Raw genomic sequence first — 22,348 nt, forward strand, 5'->3', positions numbered from 1 at the left:
TTAAATCCTAAGAGAAATATGCTATATCATGACTTTAAATCCTCAGAGAAATATGCTCTATCATGACTTTAAATCCTAAGAGAAATATGCTATATCATGACTTTAAATCCTCAGAGAAATATGCTATATCATGACTTTAAATCCTCAGAGAAATATGCTCTATCAAGACTTTAAATCCTAAGACAAACCTGCAGGTTGTACCGTATTTTGCGTCCCACAGAAACACCATCTGTACGACTCAGTCGCCCAGATCTTCCCTCTGTCTCTCTGTCCAGTTTTGTCCGGTTTTATTTTTTAAATATTCATTTATCGGCCATTATAAATACTGATATATCGGCCCGCCGACATATCAGTCGGGCTCTACTTCAAGGTCCGTCCCACCAAAAAAAAAACAGAACCTGCAGTTCATTCTGAGGCTGTAATATGTTGAGTCGTTACTGTGCTGGTAGGGCTGCTGTTTCCAGCCGTGCCTAGAGGCCGAGGGGATGCTGTCAGTGCTGTTACTGATTAACCATCACACGCTGTTTGCTTTGCACAGATACCAATCTCCCCGGAAACTACGCAAACACAGAAACCATAAATTTGCCTTAAGTCCTGGTTCCAGTTCCAAAGCCCTTAGGATAAAAAGATTTACTATAATCTATCCATCATCGGATCACGGAACTCCTTTTATTTTTTATTATAGGAGCAGTGTGAGAAACGCAACGCAACAATGTGTGTGCTTAGATCATTTGAAGGAATTTTAAGGAACGTTTAGTCCACTTAAAGTGTCATTAAGAAAAACCGGTTGCTTATGTTGAAGCCGACGCGCTCGGCATCATCTTAGTAATTCCCAAGTAAGTGCATTTCGGAGCTATGCTTTCTTTAGATGATCTCAATTATGGTTGTTTTATGGAAACCCAAAAATCACAATAATATTCCACACAGTTCTCTTTCATGTCGGGGCCTGAATGAGATTCTTACCACACATTAAGGCTTTTGATTGTAGCATTTTGGCTTTTGTTTTTGGAGTTCTTTGCTTTTTTGCATGTGGACAAACAGTTTTCTACAGGCCACAGCTGAGGAAAGGCAGCACTTGTCCAGGCTCAGTTCACACTCCTCCCTACAGTCCCTGCATCTCCTTCCATCATTCACATCCATCTGTCAAACTACTTGGCTTCCTTTCCTTTTACATTTTTCATATTTCTCCCCGAGTACCTAGCTCCAGCTGGAACACAGCTGGAACACATCAACACGTGTATCAGCTCTGATTACACACACACACACACACACACACACACACACACACACACACACACACACACACACACACACACACACACACACACACACACACACTGACGCAGCACTCCAGCCCGTCGCCTCACTGACAGACAGGAAGCAGAGATGATGCAATGTAATCCTGCTCAGGCACACGTGATTAATGTCATGATGTAAGCGGCTGAATCCTCTCAGTTTGCCCGGCAACACGTGACAGACTGTTAACCTGTTCACCTCCAACAGCGACAAGACACACTCAACTCCAAAACCAACCGGCTCGGGTTCAGACTCGCGTCTGCCTCGCTGTCTCCATTCCTAGGAGGACCTTTTGACTCGGCTTAATCATTTGTTGAAATCTGTCAAGTGTTGAAAGTTGTCATTTCGTTCTTTGATCAAATAGTGTCTAATCAAATTTTATGGCAGTTTTTTTCACGTAGAAAAAATTCCTTTACAGCTCAGGGCTCAACGATAAGGATTGCCCGATGGCCCGGGGCAAGTAAAACGCCACGCCAGGTAGTGATAGACCGATTATATCAGCCGATATTTGCGATTTTACGTGCATCGGCATCGGCCGATAACGCGGCTGCTGCGTTCGCCGATAGTTTTTCCCCGACATTATTTACAGACAGGCGTCCACAGGCAGCTCTGTGTTGCTGGAGACGCTGCACCCATCCATATGATGCACACTGCACACATAATTTGGGTGATATATGAATGTAAGATGATTGCAGAAGTGACACTGATCTGTGTTTTTGTTTATCCTTTTTAAAGAAATGGCAGAGCAGATTCCGAAAACTAATCCAGTGTGGCAGGGTTTTACATTTTGATGGTGTAAATTGAGGGAGCAAAAGCAGCATCATACATTGAGTCTGTACTAACATTTTCAGTAATTTGCTGGTATGGTAATCTCAGTGTCAAGGCCAAAACTGCTCTTTCCAATATAGTAAAGGTCAGCAGTAAAATGATAGGTGTCCAGCAGTGTAGCCTCACTGACCTGTATAATAGACAGGTAGTTAGGAAGGCCAACGCAGTTATCTCTGATAACTCCCATCCGACAGCTATCTCTTTTCTAAACTTAGCTCGGAAGAGTAGAGAGACTATAACTATTAAATTAGTGATGGGGTTATTTTAATATGTATGGTATTGACTGATGGTGATGATGTTGTTGATGAAATAGTGATTATTAAGGAATCTTTTTTTTTAGTTTTTTTTTTAATGGAAATGTTGCTATAATATTTTTATGAGGAATATTGTTAGATGTTCTTTGTAACATATGGTTCCTTTAACATATGGTCATATTTATCTTCTTAATTCTCAGCTGTTTAACCAGAGCTTGTATAAGTATTTTTATGTAATTTGGTTTTGCATTTGTGACTGTCTTGTGTTTATGTCTTGCTGCAGAACAAATTGCCCTACGGGGACAAATAAAAAAGTCTAAACTAAATCTAAAGTATCGGCTCCAAAAATCGGCAGCCGTATTGGTCATCGGCAAAGCGCTGATACATAAATATGGTTATCCTGCATTGGCGCAAAAATAACAAATTTGGGAAATAGTATAGAAGTCACGACAATCAAATAAACAGCAGTGCGAGTAGCACAGTTTCTCTTCAGGCAGTGACAAACTAGATTGGAAACTAGCCGTTTGGGCACTGAACTGAATGAATTTACTGTTTATCAGAACCAAGGTGAGACAAGATGCTAACGTTAGCTTGGTCCTACAAATTATGTTCTGGACGCTACGTTACCTGTTTCATGTAACGTTCTGAGGTAACGTTACTGTCTAGTTGCTGGATTTGTCCTTAGCGGTGGTTAGCAAGCAAATAAGCCCACTGACGGCAACGTTATTGTTCATATTTGGCAAAATTTTTTAATAACAACAGTAGTAGTGGTTATAGTGAGTACAAATGTGATCTGGGATTCTTTATAGCCCTGCGTGATATCGGTCAAGCTATATGGACGAGATCATCTCTTAAAATGGCCTTTTTTTCCCCCATAAAACCAACAAAAGCGATGGGAGTGTGACTTAAATGGCTCATTTGTGTGACATCCTGTTGTGTTCTTTAACCCCCAAATGTAGCACAACACAAGTAGACTTTATATTTCACAATTACGGTTTCCCTTTAGCCTGACAAGCCAGAGCCACCTCAAGACGTTGGGTCTGAGAACTCACCATTGGCAGGGCTCAATCCGAGGGGCGGGATAAACGGTTGTCTTTCAAATTCCCAGTCTGCAAAACTCCAAAAACATCTTCCTTTTTAAAGAATGACTTCAGTGCTTAACTCCAAGTCTTCCAGAGTCGTGGCCAAAGCCGATTCCAAAGACCGCTGTTCGCCAGCAGCAGCGGCCATCTTCTTTGTTTTCAAGTAGCGGGGAATTCACGCGGAACAGTCGCAACTCTGCCGTCATTATGTTAAGCCCCGCCCACCGACTCTATACACGGTGTGATTGGCCTAGCCAGAATTTGGTTTTTCCAGCTCGCAAGCCAACGGAGAGTTGCTAGACTGAGCCTGGGGAGCGTCTAGATTTCTAGGCTAGTTTCCCTTCAGATTGTTTATAGATCTCGGCATTTCCGATCGCACTTGAAAGCAGCTTCATTTCCCAGAGAAATAGAGAAAGAAAAGAGACTGAGGGACTGGGGAACCAGTCAGCTGTGACACAAACTCCCGGCCAATTCAGTGCTTGTGTTTCGGGCGTTTTAAAACTTTCTTGTGGCAGAACTAGAGGCAGTGAAGTTTCCTGTTTCCTGTACGGGACTCTCACACCGCCTCAAAACACAATCCGTCTCAAATTTATGACAATATTGAGTGAAAAGCAAAACTATTCGTCTGCCAACATTGAAAATCGAATACCTAACCAATAGGACTGGGCAATATATCGATGTTATATTGATATCGCGATATGAGACTTAGATTAGTGACTTAGAGTCTTAGATTTTGGATATGGGGATATGGTAATATGGTAAGTGGTGTCTTTTCCTGGTTTTACAGGCTGCATTACAGTAAAGTGAGGTCATTTTCTGAACTTACCACTGTTCTAGCTCTATTATTTACCTTTACCCCACTAAGTCATTAAATCATTTCTGGAGATTATTTATCAAAAATCATCTAGGTATTTGTTCAAGAATATCGTGATATTTGATTTTTTTTCTATATCGCCCAGCCCTACTAACCAAACGAACAAATAAACGAATAGTGGAACATTCCTATTCCTATTCCGACCCTAGCTTATACACGGTTAAAATGCAGAAAGCTTAAAGCTGTATTTCACTGGAAAGGCTTCCAACACGGGGGTGTACAACAGTCTGCAGCTAGAGACAGAGTCTTGCTTCACTATTGGAGACGCCATGGGCGCTGTCGGAGGTGTAGGAGAACAGGAGTTAATGGTGCATGCACCTTGTAAACTCAGTGGAGTGGGGAAGCAGTAGGTACAGGCTGTACTGTGAATGTACTGTCTGCTCGTCAGTGTGCTGATAACAGCAACCAGCTCAGTAGCTGGAGGCCAAACAGCAGCAGAACCAGGCCTGGAGTGTTTTTAGAGGAGAGACACGTTGAGGTAAACAATGGTTTAAGCACATAATGTGCCTTTAGTAGGATGGCTGAGACATTAGACACAGTTTATATGGGCCTGAAGGAACAAATGATGATTATTTCCCAGAGGAGGTGTTGTCTCTACTGTATGTTTGACATGTATATGTAAATGTTATTGTATGGAGTCCCAATGCAACCATCCTCGGGGAAGGAGAGATCCCTTATGAGCTGTAGAGATGGAAAATTAAACCCATTTTAAAGAAAATTGACAACCAAGGATACATTTTACAGCTTGTTACATTAAACAGATCACTGTACAGCTGCTTACTCATCTTAAAACAATCTGTTTGCCACTGCAAGTCAAAAAAATTAAGTATTTCTTTACTGTGGTTCACCGTGCTTTGGAAAAGGAAGAAAAAGTCTCCACAGTTGCATTTTCTTAGCAGACTGAAGTTAGAGGAAACATTTGGCTGTCTTTTAATTGTTAATTTTTTTATTTAACCTTTTATTTAACCAGGTAGGCCGTTGAGAACAGGTTCTCATTTGCAACGACGACCTGGCCAAGAAAAGCATAAGTGTGCAAGACAACATACAGTTTCACATACAATAAAATACATGAAAACAGAATACAACAGGCTACATAAAGTGCAGAACAAGTAGGCATTACAAAGCTGGTGCGAAGGGAGGTGTAAGTAATTTGGAGGATATGCGAAAGTGATAAGGTAATAACACAATATACATGAATAGACAGTGTAGTGATGTAGTGAAGAGTCAATATACAGTTAGTGCAAATAGTGGTCTAGTTAGTGATGCAGGTCAGTGATAACACAATACGTGTGAATAGAAAGACTATATAAATGTTGAAAGAGTCAATTTAAATACGAATTGACCTACCTATATAAAATGCTGAAATGTGGTAAAGAGTCGATATACAGTAAGTTATTTCCACAGGACAGCTGAAGACATGAAATGGAGAGAGAGGGGGGAATGACATGCAGCAAAGGCCTGCAGGTTGGAGTCGAACCCGCGGCCGCTGCGTCGAGGAGTACACCTCTATATATGTGCGCCTGCTCTACCAACTGAGCTAACCCGGCACATTGTTTTGCACAAATGTGTCAGCTCTAAATTGTGAGTAAGAGTGCTCTTGAGTGTGCGTAGGTTCTGTTCTTACCTAAGAATAAATCCCAAATCAGAAAACATTGGTGAATGCCAGAATCTTCGTGAAAACTGAACAAGTGGGGTTTAAAGCGCCCATATTCTGCTCATTTTCAGGTTCATAACTGTATTTTAAGGTTGTACCAGAATAGGTTTACATGGTTTAATTTTCAAAAAACACCATATTGTTGTTGTACTGCACAGCTCTCTCTCACTGCTGCAGATCCTCTTTTCACCTGGTTTCTGTTTTAGCTACAGAGTGAGACCTCTTTTCATCTTCTTCTTCTGTACAATCTTTGATTGCACTCGCACATGCGCAGTAGCTCAGATGTAGAGCATGTCAGCTAGCTAACTCTAGAGACAGTAAAAGAAAGCCTGTTTCTCCAACTTTGGTCAGTTACAAGGCAGGATCAGCTGGGAGACTTCTAAATGAGGGCGCACATGGAAGTAGTTCTTTTGTAGATTATGGTGAACTTGTGTGTGCTAGCGCTAGCATTAGCCGGCTAACGCTACGAGCTAACGGTTGTGGTTAGCCAGCTCATCATCACAAAATCGGCCTCGGACTGTGACGTCACAGTCCGAGCCGATTTTGAACAGCTCACTAGGAGACTGAAGGCAGGACACATTCAGAAACCGTATCTCACTCAAAACAGCATGGATGGATTTTTTTCAAAGTTTGTATGTGTGTGGAAGCACCAGAGACACAAAAGAACACCCCAAATCCCAGAAAATGTGTTTTTTTCATAATATGGGCACTTTAAGAACACGTTTGTTCTTAAGAACGTTTGGTGAAGGAGGCCCTTTGTTTTGATAACTCATAAAAATGGTTAAACCAAACCAAAATATGATCCAAGTTGATCAAAAGCTCTGTCTGGCACAGTGAAGACCAGCCAAGTACTACATAGGCTCGCATCAATCATATTGTGGCATGTTTACAGGAAACGGGTTGGTCTGGTGGCAACGACAGCACAAAAAAAAAAGTTAAAATGTGGTCTGTTTTGCTGCTGAGGAAGCAGTCTAGTTCTTCGCTGGTGGTCATCCTACACACCCACACACACACTGAGAAAAACACGGACCCTCGTGGCTACTTCCTCCCCGAACCAGCTAACAAAAACAACCATCCGTCTGTTAAATCCTCCTTTCCACACGGTGCACTTTGCTGCGTAATGCCTACCCATCTATCTCCCTGTGCTTTGCATCTGCCGCATTACAATTCACTTGGAAGCCATTGGGGGTAATTTAGCAGCCCTTCTTCAGCTCATTGAATCAAACAGTCAACTCACGCTGGAGCCGAGAGAGTTTTTAAATCACGTTTTGGATCGTCCAGCCTCTTTAGCTGCCAGGAAAACAATACACAAGATTGATTGAGCCTGTTTTTTTGCTGTGTGGGCTTGAGCTGCAGGGGAATTGTGAGACTATGGGCGAGCTGCCCTGCTGACGTGCACAACTGTCTGTCCACTGCCCGTCTGTCTGTACGTTCGGTGGTAGAATTCAACCTATTGAACCCCCCCCCCGCGTGATTAACTGCATTATCTTTGTATTGTGTGTGAGAGAGAACCTCGGCAGAGTTTGGTTTCAGCCCGGTGCGGTGACAGATGTGATGGATTGTAGATGTACAGGTTACATCAGAGTGCGTCGCTGCTCTCCGCGGGACGCGACAAAAGATGAATGTCGGCCCAAATGTGATGCGGCGGGGGACTCGAGTCCAGAGGGGGGATGCTGGGAGAGTGGAGGAGGAAGAAAGAATGCAGAAGTTGAGAAAAAGATCATGAAATCCTGGTTTTACTTCCATCTCAGAGTTGCAAGTTTACATGCCTTTCTGTCCAGTAATCACGTTATGGCAGTCGTTGGTTGCTTTTTGTTATCGGTTATCTTTTAAGTCAATCCGTCACAGATCCTCTTGTGAAAGATGATGTAGCCTGATCTAATTTTGTACCCAAGGGAAGTTGGATTACAAATTGATTGGCTGTCTTTGCTGCCCTCATTTCACTCTGTTTTTTTTTTTTTAGGACTGTACTGTACTTACTATTAGGGCTGCCACTAATGATTAATCTTCATAGTAACTGTTAAAGAAGCTCGGTCTGATACCGTAACTACTGAGGTGGTTTAACCGGAGTGACCTGGCTGACGTTAACATGCTGTGTAGCGTTCAAGAACCGCCTGACCATGTTGCGTTGCAGAATAACAATATGTTTATTTTGGTAAACCGTGCACCATGAAATGTCCATTCTTTCACGTTTTCAGCGTTAAATCCGTTAAAAATGAACAAAGGGTTTGGCGCCAGTGCGCTCCAGCGACCCCCAATGTACACACAAGAAACAACACCCAAAGTCTAAACACTCGACACAACAGATTTTGGCTCCTACAGTAACTATTGATAAGAAGATATCAGATATACTTTATTGTCCCCGAAGGGAAATTAGTTTTGGACTCTGTCCGTTCCGCAGCTTTACAAAGACAACACACAATACAGAAAATAAGCATCTCTCAACACATACTCTCATGCAACACAGAACATGCTCTCATATACATTAGACAGGTCCCTATATAGTAATACTCTCATATACATTAGACAAGTCCCTATATAGTAATACTCTCATATACATTAGACAGGTCCCTATATAGTAATACTCTCATATACATTAGACAGGTCCCTATATAGTAATACTCTCATATACATTAGACAGGTCCCTATATAGTAATACTCTCATATACATTAGACAGGTCCCTATATAGTAATACTCTCATATACATTAGACAGGTCCCTATATAGTAATGCTCTCATATACATTAGACAGGTCCCTATATAGTAATACTCTCATATACATTAGACAGGTCCCTATATAGTAATACTCTCATATACATTAGACAGGTCCCTATATAGTAATACTCTCATATACATTAGACAGGTCCCTATATAGTAATACTCTCATATACATTAGACAGGTCCCTATATAGTAATACTCTCATATACATTAGACAGGTCCCTATATAGTAATACTCTCATATACATTAGACAGGTCCCTATATAGTAATACTCTCATATACATTAGACAGGTCCCTATATAGTAATACTCTCATATACATTAGACAGGTCCCTATATAGTAATACTCTCATATACATTAGACAGGTCCCTATATAGTAATGCTCTCATATACATTAGACAGGTCCCTATATAGTAATACTCTCATATACATTAGACAGGTCCCTATATAGTAATACTCTCATATACATTAGACAGGTCCCTATATAGTAATACTCTCATATACATTAGACAGGTCCCTATATAGTAATACTCTCATATACATTAGACAGGTCCCTATATAGTAAGCACATTAACTCCTCCTTTCAGTGGCAGTTTATAATTGAACATCCCTGTTGGCTGCATTCTCTGCAATAACAATAACATATTGCCCAACCCCAATAGCCTACGTATTGCAAAAATGACACATTTCCACATAACCTATGCAGTACACAATGACACATTGAACAATCCAACAGCCCATGTATTTCACCACTAACATATTGCACAACCCCAATAACCTACTTATTGCACAATGACATAGTGCACAACCCAGCCAGCCTACACGTTAGTGGTGGTAAGTTTAATGGAGATAGGCACAAATGAGTTTTTTTATATCGGTTTAGCTTGCATTTAGGAACTGGATTAATTAAACAGTTGACAACCAATCAATTCATCTTTGCAGCTCTATTTTAAATCCTACCTTATTCTGACATTTTAAAAAGCCTCATTCACAAACGAATCACAGCTCTCAAGGATGCAAATAGCAGTCCGTGCAGTCGGTTAGGTGTTTGTTCTGTTTTTAATCACTTAGCCTGCACGTCAGTAAAGACTTGACCTGTGCGGTGAGATATACACTGGCCACCACATGCTTTTAAAAGAGGAACTCGCTCTGTCTAACCTCTGTGGGTTGGAAGGTAAATCTGTTGATCCTCTGGCCGCACACGGTATCACAGCTGCGTGCTGTCTGCAGTACGTGTGACCACACTAAGCTGTGATGTAGCACTGTACTATAGTACGACACTATATAACCACAACAGGACACAGGGTGTGAAAACAGCACGCTGTCACTACGAGCTGGCTCCGCAAGCAGGGTTTTGAGACTCCACTTGTTTTATTTTGCACCCTTTTGCAGGGTAGGTCATAGAGTTTGTGGGAAACATTTAAACACGAGAGATGGAATTTCCAGCTAACTCACAAAGTTTAAGTTTTACTTTAATTGCCCACAGCTGACAGCTTCTGCCAGCAAAAGTCGTTCCCACTCTTAAAAAAAAAAAAATAGCAAAACTGTCACTGCTGTGTAGAGCTGCAGTTATTTGTTGATTAATCAATTACTCGGATCAGCAGAAATCAAATCAGCAGCTATTTTGATAACTGATTAATCGTTTCAGACAAAATGGCAAAAAATAATAATGCTTCCGACCTCTCAAATTTTTTTTTTAACTTGTTTTACATGAAAGTCAATTGGATATTTTGGAGTTTTAATGTCTTTTTTTTCCCCAGACATTTTACTTTCACATTACTTTATACTCTAGGTAATTGTAATGGGTGTTCACAGTTTTGTGTCGTTTAAGGAGAAAACTAATTGATAATAATTGTTGGCTAATTCTGAGTGAACCCTAACCCTTACCCATCGTAGCCTACGTAAGTGGCTTACGCCATTGTCAGGATTTATGCCTGTGTGCTGGTGTGTCTGATTCGTCCTGGCGTATCTCTTTAAGAGAATAGCAGGGCCGCGTTGTGTGGCGAGTGTGTGGTAGAGCGAGTGAGCTAGCGACAGGATTAGCTTTGGAGCGAGTACCGACTCCTGCGGCTGAGACGGAGAAACAAAGGGTCTCCCCTGTGCTTTCTGACCACGGTCGGAAATCTGTAGCAGGAAGAGTTAACCCTCTCCTTGGTTTCATGTTGTTCACGAAGAAGGAGAACCGACAAATGAATAGGAGGAAATGCGGCGCTCCTAAGCCACGGCCAAGCGGACCAATCACAGTAGTTGCGGCCTGCGTTGCCGCAATGTGTAGTTGCATTTTTTGAGAGGTGCACGCAGGGTTCAAAATTAGCACCATCTACCAGCCAAATGCTTGTAAATTATGCAAGTGGCTGGTAGATTTGCGTTAGCCTGGTCCTGCCAGACTCTGGTCCATTAGCCTGGTCCTACCAGACTCTGGTACACCAGCCTAGTCCTACCAGACTCTGGTCCATTAGCCTGGTCCTACCAGACTCTGGTCCATGAGCCTGGTCCTACCAGACTCTGGTACACTAGCCTAGTCCTACCAGACTCTGGTCCATGAGCCTGGTCCTACCAGACTCTGGTACACTAGCCTAGTCCTACCAGACTCTGGTACACCAGCCTAGTCCTACCAGACTCTGGTACACTAGCCTGGTCCTACCAGACTCTGGTCCATTAGCCTGGTCCTACCAGACTCAGGTCCATTTCATTTATACAGAGAGTCTGGCCACTCTCCATTAACAAGTGTTAACTACCTTGAAGGCGGGTCCTCTGTTGAAGTTTAAAACTATTGGATCTGCCCAGAGCCACTCTGGATCTGCCATAACCAATCGCCAACGTTTGGTCGTGACCTTGGCTTAGCATCGCTAGCGTTAGCCTTAGCTAACTCCTTCACCGCTAATGGAGCGAGCTGGAAAATCAAACTGTTCCCGAACCCCGTGGGGGAGGAGGGCCACGACATCATGGCCCCCAACACAACTCAGCAGAGACTGTTCTGCTCGGGCTTTAACTTCTGGATATTCGGCAGTGTTGCCACAACGGACCGAATGGCTTCGCTCACATATTTCTTTGCCGCCATTACGGAACTACAACTCAAACTAGCGCACGACCTCAACGTCATCGTTCTCAGCCACTCCCTCTGTTCGCTGATTGGACCGGTAAAGATTTTACCGGAGAAAACCACAGAATATACCGCAAACCCAGACGGAGTACTGAAGGAAAAATTAAAATTGAGCGGAAGTATGTAGGAGGGCGGAGCCAGGCTAGATTTGCTTCACTCACCAGCCCAAAAAAAACCCAATGGTAATCTATTGAGTGGCTGGCCACATTTCAACATTCACTAGCCATTTGGCTGGTGGACAAAAAAAGTTAATTTAAAACCCCAGGTGCTTGGAGATTCAACGCAGAACCATAAAAGGCTTAAGACTTCTTAACCCAAAGTGTCTCTGGTCACTTTACTCGTTTACACAAGCTGTGAGTCCATTACAAATGACCTTAGTTGGTGCAAATTCTGTGGATTAGCCCAGACGTACGGAGTATATGTTTCACAGCAGTGTAAATATAACCCACCCCGCCAGGTCCTTGAGTCCCTCATAAACCGTCACCGTATCAGCGCCGTAGTTTACGCTGTAGACTTTGATGTTCACCGCGTCAGATAGGGCGGCTGTGTTTGCTCCTATCTCCTCTTTAATGGGACAGGTAGAGTTCACCTGCTGCACCGATGACGCCATGACCTCACACACGTTACAGCTGTAGATGTGTGTCAGTCTTCTTATCTGTAGACCTTGAAGATGTTTACATACTGGGAACTATATTCTCAGAAGGCGAAGCACTGCTACTTGAGTGATTATTACTCCAACTCCAGGTGAACTGTCTGCTCCTCACCACGGGGCTTCTCAGGTGCTGCGAGCAAATCCCTCCGCCCGAGTAGCAGAGAGTAGCAGTGCTTCGCCTTTTGAGAATATAGTTCCCAGTATGTGTACAGTTAGAAGATGGCTGTGTGTCATGTGACCTTGTTATTTGTACACGCTGTGACTCTACAAATCACAACATGTAAATAGGAACATTTTAGCATTATTTTGTCACTTATTGGGAGCAGTAGGCTAGATGGAGCCGGTTACCTCCAGGATCTGTGCTAAGCTAGGCTAGATGGAGCCGGTTACCTCCAGGATCTGTGCTAAGCTAGGCTAGATGGAGCCGGTTACCTCCAGGATCTGTGCTAAGCTAGGCTAGATGGAGCCGGTTACCTCCAGGATCTGTGCTAAGCTAGGCTAGTTGTAGCCGGTTACCTCCAGGATCTGTGCTAAGCTAGGCTAGATGGAGCCGGTTACCTCCAGGATCTGTGCTAAGCTAGGCTAGTTGGAGCCGGTTACCTCCAGGATCTGTGCTAATCTAGGCTAGATGGAGCGGGTTACCTCCAGGATCTGTGCTAAGCTAGGCTAGATGGAGCCGGTTACCTCCAGGATCTGTGCTAAGCTAGGCTAGATGGAGCCGGTTACCTCCAGGATCTGTGCTAAACTAGGCTAGATGGAGCCGGTTACCTCCAGGATCTGTGCTAAGCTAGGCTAGATGGAGCCGGTTACCTCCAGGATCTGTGCTAAGCTAGGCTAGATGGAGCCGGTTACCTCCAGGATCTGTGCTAAGCTAGGCTAGATGGAGCCGGTTACCTCCAGGATCTGTGCTAAGCTAGGCTAGATGGAGCCGGTTACCTCCAGGATCTGTGCTAAGCGAGGCTAGATGGAGCCGGTTACCTCCAGGATCTGTGCTAAGCTAGGCTAGATGGAGCCGGTTACCTCCAGGATCTGTGCTAAGCGAGGCTAGATGGAGCCGGTTACCTCCAGGATCTGTGCTAAGCGAGGCTAGTTGGAGCTGGTTACCTCCAGGATCTGTGCTAAGCTAGGCTAGATGGAGCCGGTTACCTCCAGGATCTGGGCTAAGCTAGGCTAGTTGGAGCCGGTTACCTCCAGGATCTGGGCTAAGCTAGGTTAGTTGGAGCTGGTTACCTCCAGGATCTGTGCTAAGCTAGGCTAGCAGCGGGTGCGTCAGACAGAGTTACGACACTCACGGAGATGAGAAGGGTGTGTATGGACTCATCTAACTCTGGGGGACACGGTGAATAAGACAAAGTCCCAATAAGTCGGCGTGTTCCTTTAAGAGGGACAACGGTAGAGAGTAGCGATGGGCGTGAGAATGTGTTGCTAATTTTGAACCCTGAAACACACTCTAGACTAACTCAGACAGCTCTCTCAATAGTTAGTTTTATTTACACACAGACACACACACACACACACACACACACACACACACACACACACACACACACACACACTTACTCTCTGACCTCTTAGCTGTCTTCCATGCTGCTACATTACATTTCAGTCTGTACAAGGAGCAGCGATCAGCAGATTGCTTGTAATCACACCATCCCTCAGCAGATCACGGTCTGTCTGCCACCTGCAGGTTGAATAAAGAGCTACAGCGACGGGCTGGGACAATGGATTCAAATGGATTCAGCGTGCTGCTGCAGCACTCGACATGTCTTACATTGAGCGTCCTTGACCCAGAGACAAACCGGCATCAGCTACACACACACACACACACACACACACACCTGCAGCAACCGAAGTTGCCATCCACCAATAATGCACTCAGTATTATGTTGGACAAGTAGAAACCCTTAGTTTGATCTGGTTACATGTTTAAATGAGGGGGAGCAGTAGGTGACACGAGGTGGTGTTCTCTTATATGGTGTTAGCTTGTGCATTATGTCATTTGTGCAATACGTAGGCTAATGGGGTTGGGCAATATGTTATTGTGCTATATCTGATTGTGCAAGGGCTGTGCTCCACTTATTGCGGAGAACGCAGCTGACAGGGTTGTTCAATTATAAACTGCCACTGAAAGGAGGAGTTAATGTGCTTACTATATAGGGACCTGTCTAATGTATATGAGAGTATTACTATATAGGGACCTGTCTAATGTATATGAGAGTATTACTATATAGGGACCTGTCTAATGTATATGAGAGTATTACTATATAGGGACCTGTCTAATGTATATGAGAGCATTACTATATAGGGACCTGTCTAATGTATATGAGAGTATTACTATATAGGGACCTGTCTAATGTATATGAGAGCATGTTCTGTGTTGCATGAGAGTATGTGTTGAGAGATGCTTATTTTCTGTATTGTGTGTTGTCTTTGTAAAGCCGAGGAACGGACAGAGTCCAAAACAAATTTCCCTTCAGGGACAATAAAGTATATCTTATTTTATCTTATCTTATATTTATGGATAGAGACTGTAAAAGAAATGTTTATATGACAGCTTTTCTGTTTCATGATTCCTTCCAAAAGCAGCATATGAAAATATGTTGTTTTGCTGTGATGCAAAAGTAGGTTCAGTAGCGCTGCAACTAGAGCTGCAAAGATTAATCGATTAGTTGTCAACTATTAAAGTAATCAATCAGTTTGAGTCATTATTTTTATTAAAAATGCGTGCGTCGTCGTCGTCGTACGTGCGTCGCGTGCGTGCGCGTCGTCGTCGCGTGCGCGTGCGTGCGTCGCGATGCGTCGCGTCGTGTACGTCGCGTCGCGTCGCGTTCTTGTTTAACTATATTCGTGGGTCCACAAACCGGGAATACAGTATACTTGTGGGGTCCGGACAGCTTAGAAGATAGTGAAACGCTGTGTGTGTGTGTGTGTGTGTGTGTGTGTGTGTGTGTGTATTGGCAGTATTTTCTCTGGAGTGCCTCTTTGGAAAGCTAGGGGAATATCGAGGAAGTCCAGAGGAACTTTTCCTTCATTACGATGACAAACTGAATTATACGTCCGACTCTCGAGCCGAGAGTGGGACGTATAATTCGGCAGCTGCTCGGCGACTGAAAGTGTCGGCTAATGACAGAGAGCCGGCGTCACCCACGCTGAGCGCCTGCACTTTAACTGCTCCTGTTGCATGCGGAGAAAACCAGGTGTGTGTGGGTTTCTGTTCAGACGTGTGTGTGTGTGTGTGTGTGTGTGTGTGTGTGTTAACCACTCGTGTTTGTTTGTTTGTTGTGGCCGTGTGAGGCAGAGACATGGTGTCAGCGAGCGGTTAGCCTCGCGGTTTATGACTTTGTTTTGGCTCCCAGCCCGTTCTCTTCTCTATTTTTTACAGGGACCCCCAAACTGTCTGGGCTGTTTTTCCTCTTTCCTCGAATCCAGGTTAAGGATGAACAGAACGTTTTGTTTCATGCAGTTTCAGCAGGGCTGATTCTTTCGGTTTTGTTTTTTATACAAGATTAAAATACACAGAAAATGTTCCCTTTCAAAGTTTATAATGTTTAAAGCGGAGCATAGCAAGGTGTTTTGTGTGTGTTTTTTTTTAAATTTATTTTTCTATCAAAAGCCGGGGTCTTCAATGTTTTTTTAAGCCAAGGACCCCTTAACTGAAAGAGAGACGGAGCAGGGACCCCCTACAACCTACAGTATATTGTATAGAATTAAGTTTTGCATATTAAACTTCAATAACTTGCAGGGTGGCCTAAAGCCTTTATACATACGTATTTTGCTATTCAAATAGCCTAATAATTGTTGGCATGATTTTATAAATCATGTTTTAATGTTAAACATACATGTGGCACACATCTGTGGATGGCCTTAGTGACTACCTTTACTATAGGCCAGTAAGCAGTGGGGATTTATATTGGCTAATAATATGTTGGATTCATGTTAAACCTTTTTAAAAACAGTTTAACAATAATTTGGAGGCCCACCTGCATTGACTCTGAGGACCCCATAGGGGTCCCGGGCCCCTTGTTGAAGATCCCTGATGTAAAGTAAATAGTTTGTTGCACATTCAGTTCATTATTTTCATGGACAGAATCTCTGGGTGTCAGTTGTTTTTTTTTTGCTCCTCCAAAAAGCTTATTTCTATGTATAAAAATAAAATAAAATTAGAATCAATCAACCATAAACTTCCAGAGTTGTGCAGGATTAAAACCTTTATGAAGGAGGACGACATCTCTGACCTGCCAAACGTTTTGACTATTTGCCAGTTGCTGGTTTTAATGTGAACAGTATAATCCGCTTGGCACTCCAAATATAACCTGACACAAATATATCTAAGCAAAGTCTTAACGAGCCTTCTTGTTCTTTTCTCTCTCTCTCCATCCTCTTCATCTTCTTCATCTCTCCAGAAGGAGTTTGCGGCTCCACCTCCTCTCCTCTTCAGGAAGCTGAGTAACCCCGACCTGTCACCCGCGGCAACCGCTGCCACCAAATCAAAATTGCACCGCCAGCTGAGTCAGGACGAAAGCTGGGCCCGACGCAGCAGCCTGGCCATGACTGGTAACGCACGCACGTACACATGCACTAGGGTTGTCAACGAATATTATTAATTTGAATATATATTTGAATTGCAAAAAGATCCGAACATGAAAATTTGAATATTATGATAGAGAAAAATGGGGGGGGGGGGGCACTACCACGGCTGCCTGCCTCGCTCGTTCTCCCGTGGGCTGCCGCTTCCACTTCCTAAACGTCTGATTGAGCTTAGCTGGTAGCGAATCGGCGCGTCAGTGATGTGTTTTTGTCATGCCGCAAACAAACGCGTGGAAGAAAATGGACAGACGACGAGATTCGGGAACTTCTGTCGTTAAGAACCGACGCGGAAATCGGAAGACAAATTCAGGGGACAGCGAGAGACTCCAGGGTTTCCCACCAGAAATGTTCTTTATCCCCATGGCAAGTGTCTTTTTTCTCGACGAGGGCCTGCCTGGGTCCAGTCACAGACTGATGGCAGCATTGTTGTAGAGCCCGATAGTTTCGGTGATAACAGAATCATGGACGGAATCGCGAAATTAACAATTTAAAAAAGACCGATTCCATTACGTCAATGCTAAAAATATGACTAGCATCTACGTTACTGTGATTTAAATTCAATTTAATAACCCATAGTATCAAATTATAACAAGAGTTGTCTCAAGACACTTTACAGATAGAGTAGGTCTAGACCACACTCTATAATTGACAAAGACCCAACAGTTCCCCCAAGAGGAGTTGGGCGGGCATCTGTCGACTACTGACACAGATATACTGATAAAATTCAGTTTGACGTGATTAAATTAACCCTTGTGTTGTCTTCCTGTCCACCAACAAGCAACTTTGTTGTTTTTCTGGGTCAAAATTAAAAATTTTTGGTCAACATTTTGGTCGTCTTTTTCGAATTTTTGGCGCTTTTCCCCCAAGGTTTTTTGGCACTTTTTTCGTGGTTTTTGTCCCCCTCGCTTTAATCCAAGTTTTTTGGGCAGTTTTTCAACGTTCTTTTATCTTTCTATATTTTTTTTTTTTTTTCAAATGCCATAAAATTAAATAACAACCAAATTCAATCAGTCCTTCCAGAAAAATGCGGAGTTTTTTTTGTGATTGTTGCGGGCAAAAATCCTTGATTATGCGGCACGTTTTTTTAAAAAATGCGATGGAATATGGGGGATATTTATGCAATTTTATGCGATGAAATTGCGTGAACTTGCAAAAATTGCAGTTTAATGAAAAAGAGAAAAAAAAGTGAGTTGATGACATAATTAGATAAGATAAGATAAGACTTTATTGTCTGTTACACAGGGTTCCAGAAAATTGTCTTTGACAAGGCTCCAGTTACGAAGAGACATTCATACATACATATAAAAACAAGACATGGGGTGAATTGAGGTATCGGCTGACTGTGGTGTTCATTTTGTGCTATTCAATATGGCTATTGCAGATGGGATGAAGGATTTCTTGTAGATGGTTTTTTTTTACGTCACTTCATAACGTTACCATGGCAACAGGGGAAAATGGCTGCTCTTGTGTGAAGTAAACACAAACATTTTCAACTTTCTGCTAAGATTCTGTGACTTTTTTTGCAACAAAAATGCAGGGATTATGAAATCATGCAAAGCCCCGCATGTTTTGTGCGGGTGGGTGTATTCACTTAGATTTATGCGGCGAAAGTGCGACGTATTTGGAAAAAGGTCGGCTTGTTCGAAATACGACATAACTGAAAACATTTTAAGCGAGAAATAGGCCGTGCAGTTGCTGAATCTGTCTTCATTTCAGATCAACAAATGCCAGTTTAAAAAAAAAAAATTCGTCAGATTTTGAAATCCCGCTCGTTATTTCCGGGTCAGCACAGGGCTGGGCGATATGCAGAAAATCAAATATCACGATATTTTTGACCAAATACCTCGATATCGATACCGCAACCATATTGTAGTGTTGACTATTGGTGCTTTACTGTATTGATTTACACAATGAGATTTTAGATGAATAATCACCAGTAATGTGGATATAATGACTAAGTGGGTAAAGGCAAATAATAGAACAGTTACAACAGTCTGGTGAGGTCAGAAAATGACATCACTTTACTGTAATGCAGCCTTTAAAACCAGGAGAAGACACTTATGTCATATTACGATATCAGGATACCCAAAATCTAAGACGATATCTAGTCTCATATCACGATATCGATATAATATCGATATATTGCCCAGCTCTAGGTTAGCACTCCACCAATCAGATTTGTGGAGTGAGTCCGACTGCCCGCCCTCCGACCCAGCCGGAGTCAGGTCGGCCAAAATGAATGCAGACAGCTCCTCCGAGGGACGAAGGCAGGGGACGCACCGAACCGACTCGAGTCACCGACCTCGCCAGACTGTCTGACGGCCGATTATCGGGTTGGTGTGTCGGCGCCATAACACACCCACACGTTCTTTGTACGATCCCATCATGAAATGTTTCTCTAATCAAGTTACCGTGACTCACAGTTTGGACAACTCCGAACGTTTCCTGTGAGATGTGAACTGGATCCTATCCTGCAGTTTAGCCGAGTGAAAGCTCCTCTCACACAGGGCGGCTGTTACCTGAGCTCACCCTGGGATTCGTGATCTCTCGTGTTCCTAATCCGCCGCCAATCTGCCGTGTCCATAATCTGTGGTGAAGTGAACATTCACGGCCGTGTTTCACCAAGCGGAGGTCATCGTGTCATCAGCTCATAAATGTATGGTTTAAGGTTGGATTTGAGTCTTTCACAAAGTCTGGTTGGTTCTTTGTGTTTCTTTGGCTTTTGGGTTCAGGAAATGGGACAGCTGCATTGGGGATGATTAATGCATGAATCTCATCCAGTTACTCAGGGTTGGGACCATTATTATCTGAATCACGTCAGAGAATTAATCACTCAACTGTACTGAGACACAGACAGGTCCACAGGGGATTTTAGTCCAGATAGATAGATAGATAGATAGATAGATAGATAGATAGATAGCTGTCCCTCTTTTCAACCAGATGTCAGTCTCCTTCCTCTTTCTTTATGTTGGCGTCCTAACCTCCGGCTGATTTGTGAGGACTATGGTTAACTGCTCCTCAGATCTCTGCAGGGTAAATCCAGACAGCTAGCTAGACTATCTGTCCAATCTGAGTTTCTGTTGCACGACTAAAACTAATTTTGAACGTACACATGTTCCACCAAAACAAGCTCCTTCCAGAGGCTATTTTGCAGAGGCGCCGTCTTGGTTCGGTCCAAGCGTTGTAACGATACATCCGTCTAGATCTGTAAATCTATTAAATCCTCAACAATCCAATATTATCGATACAAAGTGAAAATATCGATACATATAGTCATATTTAAGATGCGCCTTTCTTTTGAAATTCCAACTTTATATTAACTTTATTTTACTAAAAAAGAGTGGTTTGTTTTTCATGTAAATGTCGGGAAGAGCTTAGTAATGACATTGACTAATCATATTTCAGTTGCCTTTTATACATATATATGTTACTGATTTTCCTTTATCTTCTTGCATCGGTTCAGGCCCGTGAATTGAATCGAATCAAAATGGTATTGCGGCAGACGTGATTTCAGTAAGTATTGTATTGTTTTAGGGGGCCTGGGTGGCTCGCCTGGTGGAGCGCGCCCATGTATAAAGGTTCGCTCCCCTACGCAGTGGCCGCGGGTTCGACTTGCGCCCTTTTGCTGCATGTCATTTCCCCCCTCTCTCTCTCTCTCTCTCTCCTTTCATGTCTTCAGCTGTCCTATAAAAATGGGGGCCTGGAATTCCCAAGAAATCTTAAAAAAGCAAACAAAAACCTGTATTGTTGTCCAAAGAATTGATGTAATATCGTATCGTGATAAAATGTGTGATCTGCGCCCCTTTTTTGGTCCGCTGCTGTTCAGACACAAACTTACTTATTTCTATTCTATTTTTTTATATTCTATTTGCGTGCGATATGTGATCCAGCAACATCGCGAGAATCCGGCTGCTGTGCAAGCTAAGGTTGGCTGGGTTTGAGATGAGTCTCTTTTTCTTTTCGCCACCCCTCTTCACAGGTAAGCAGTTGCTGCCTCTGTCCAGCAGTCTGCATGGCGGCGTGAGTCAGCTGGCCTGGCAGGGGCCCTCTGGAGGTTATGGTGGTCCCGGGGCCACAGCCGGGATCTCTGCAGGACAAGGAGGAGACGGAAACAACCTGGTCCGTATGAGGAGCCAAACCTTGGGACAGTCTGCTCCGTCACTCACCGGACTGGTGAGTACACACACACACACACACACACACACACACACACACACACACACACACACACAGCCCTTTAAACTTGTGGGGTCCAGCATTTTGGCCCCACAAAGCTGTCAGGACCCCACAAGTATACTGGACTCCTGTTTTTTTTGGACCCCATGAATATAGTTAAACAAGCACACACACACACACACACACACACACACACACACACACACACACACACACACACACACACTGCAAGTGTGCAAAGTGATTTACTCTCTCAGGGCAGGCTTGAAGACTGCTAGGGTGATATAACTGCACATGTGGACAAGTTCTGGGTTTACAGTTTCCTATGGTCATGAAAAACTTGGAAAAGGCACCACATTTAAAAAATTGCATTTTCCAGGGCTGGAAAAGTCATGGAATTAGTGAAATCCCGAAGTCACGGTGAAAGAAAGTCATTTTGTTGTGTTTAATGAAATTAATTGTTATAGTAATCTTCCGTGGATAACGTCCATGTAATATTTTCTGCAGCTGTTGATAAAACGTCGCTCTAATACGCATCGATGCTTGACATTTTGTGTAAAATTGCGTACGATTCTTCACTTCTTTACCGCGTTCTATCTCTCCCTCCATGTATGCCAGCTGGCTGGAATTATGTGTGATTGACTATGGTTGCTGTTTATTTTCATACGTCGGCACGTTGTGAATGGTCATGGAAATTGTATTATGGGTCCTTGAAAAGTCATTGGAAAGTTTTGAAATTCTGCCCATGAAAATGTGTTCCAAGACAGCAGACCAGGAAAACATTAACTATGATTTCATCAGTGGAGAAAAGTAGATTACCACTAAAAAACCTCTAGCATAATACATCTTAAATGTCGTTTTGGTCTCGTAGAAAAAGTATTCCATGTAGTCAGTCGGGTCGCCTGCTATCTGCAGACTCCCAGTGAGTCAGTCTGGTTCCTTATGGATCCTGTCTGTTGGACTGGATCTCTGCCAGCTGAATGCAGGGAGGCCGACGGAGGATGACTCAGTCTTTTACAGCAACGTGCACTCACGCGCACACACACACACACACACACACACACACCATCCGCAGAAACACTTGTTTGTTAAGTGCTGTGAGCAAGAAATGGATCAGAAATG

The 22,348-nt window shown here is 43.2% G+C and overlaps 1 protein-coding gene across 4 annotated transcripts in view; it reads left to right on the forward strand.

Annotated features, from left to right (window-relative positions):
- mast2 (microtubule associated serine/threonine kinase 2) overlaps window positions 1–22,348 on the forward strand; it is a 275,716-nt gene that overhangs the window by 44,894 nt on the left and 208,474 nt on the right. For all 4 annotated transcript variants that reach the window (XM_039812498.1, XM_039812499.1, XM_039812500.1 and 1 more), the window contains exons 2-3: window positions 16,867–17,017; window positions 21,030–21,223. In XM_039812498.1, coding sequence (XP_039668432.1) covers window positions 16,867–17,017; window positions 21,030–21,223 — 345 coding nt within the window. The remainder of the gene's footprint in view (window positions 1–16,866; window positions 17,018–21,029; window positions 21,224–22,348) is intronic.

The sequence above is a fragment of the Perca fluviatilis genome, chromosome 9 (assembly GCF_010015445.1).
Source record: "Perca fluviatilis chromosome 9, GENO_Pfluv_1.0, whole genome shotgun sequence".
In the NCBI taxonomy this organism is placed as follows: Eukaryota; Metazoa; Chordata; class Actinopteri; order Perciformes; family Percidae; genus Perca; species Perca fluviatilis.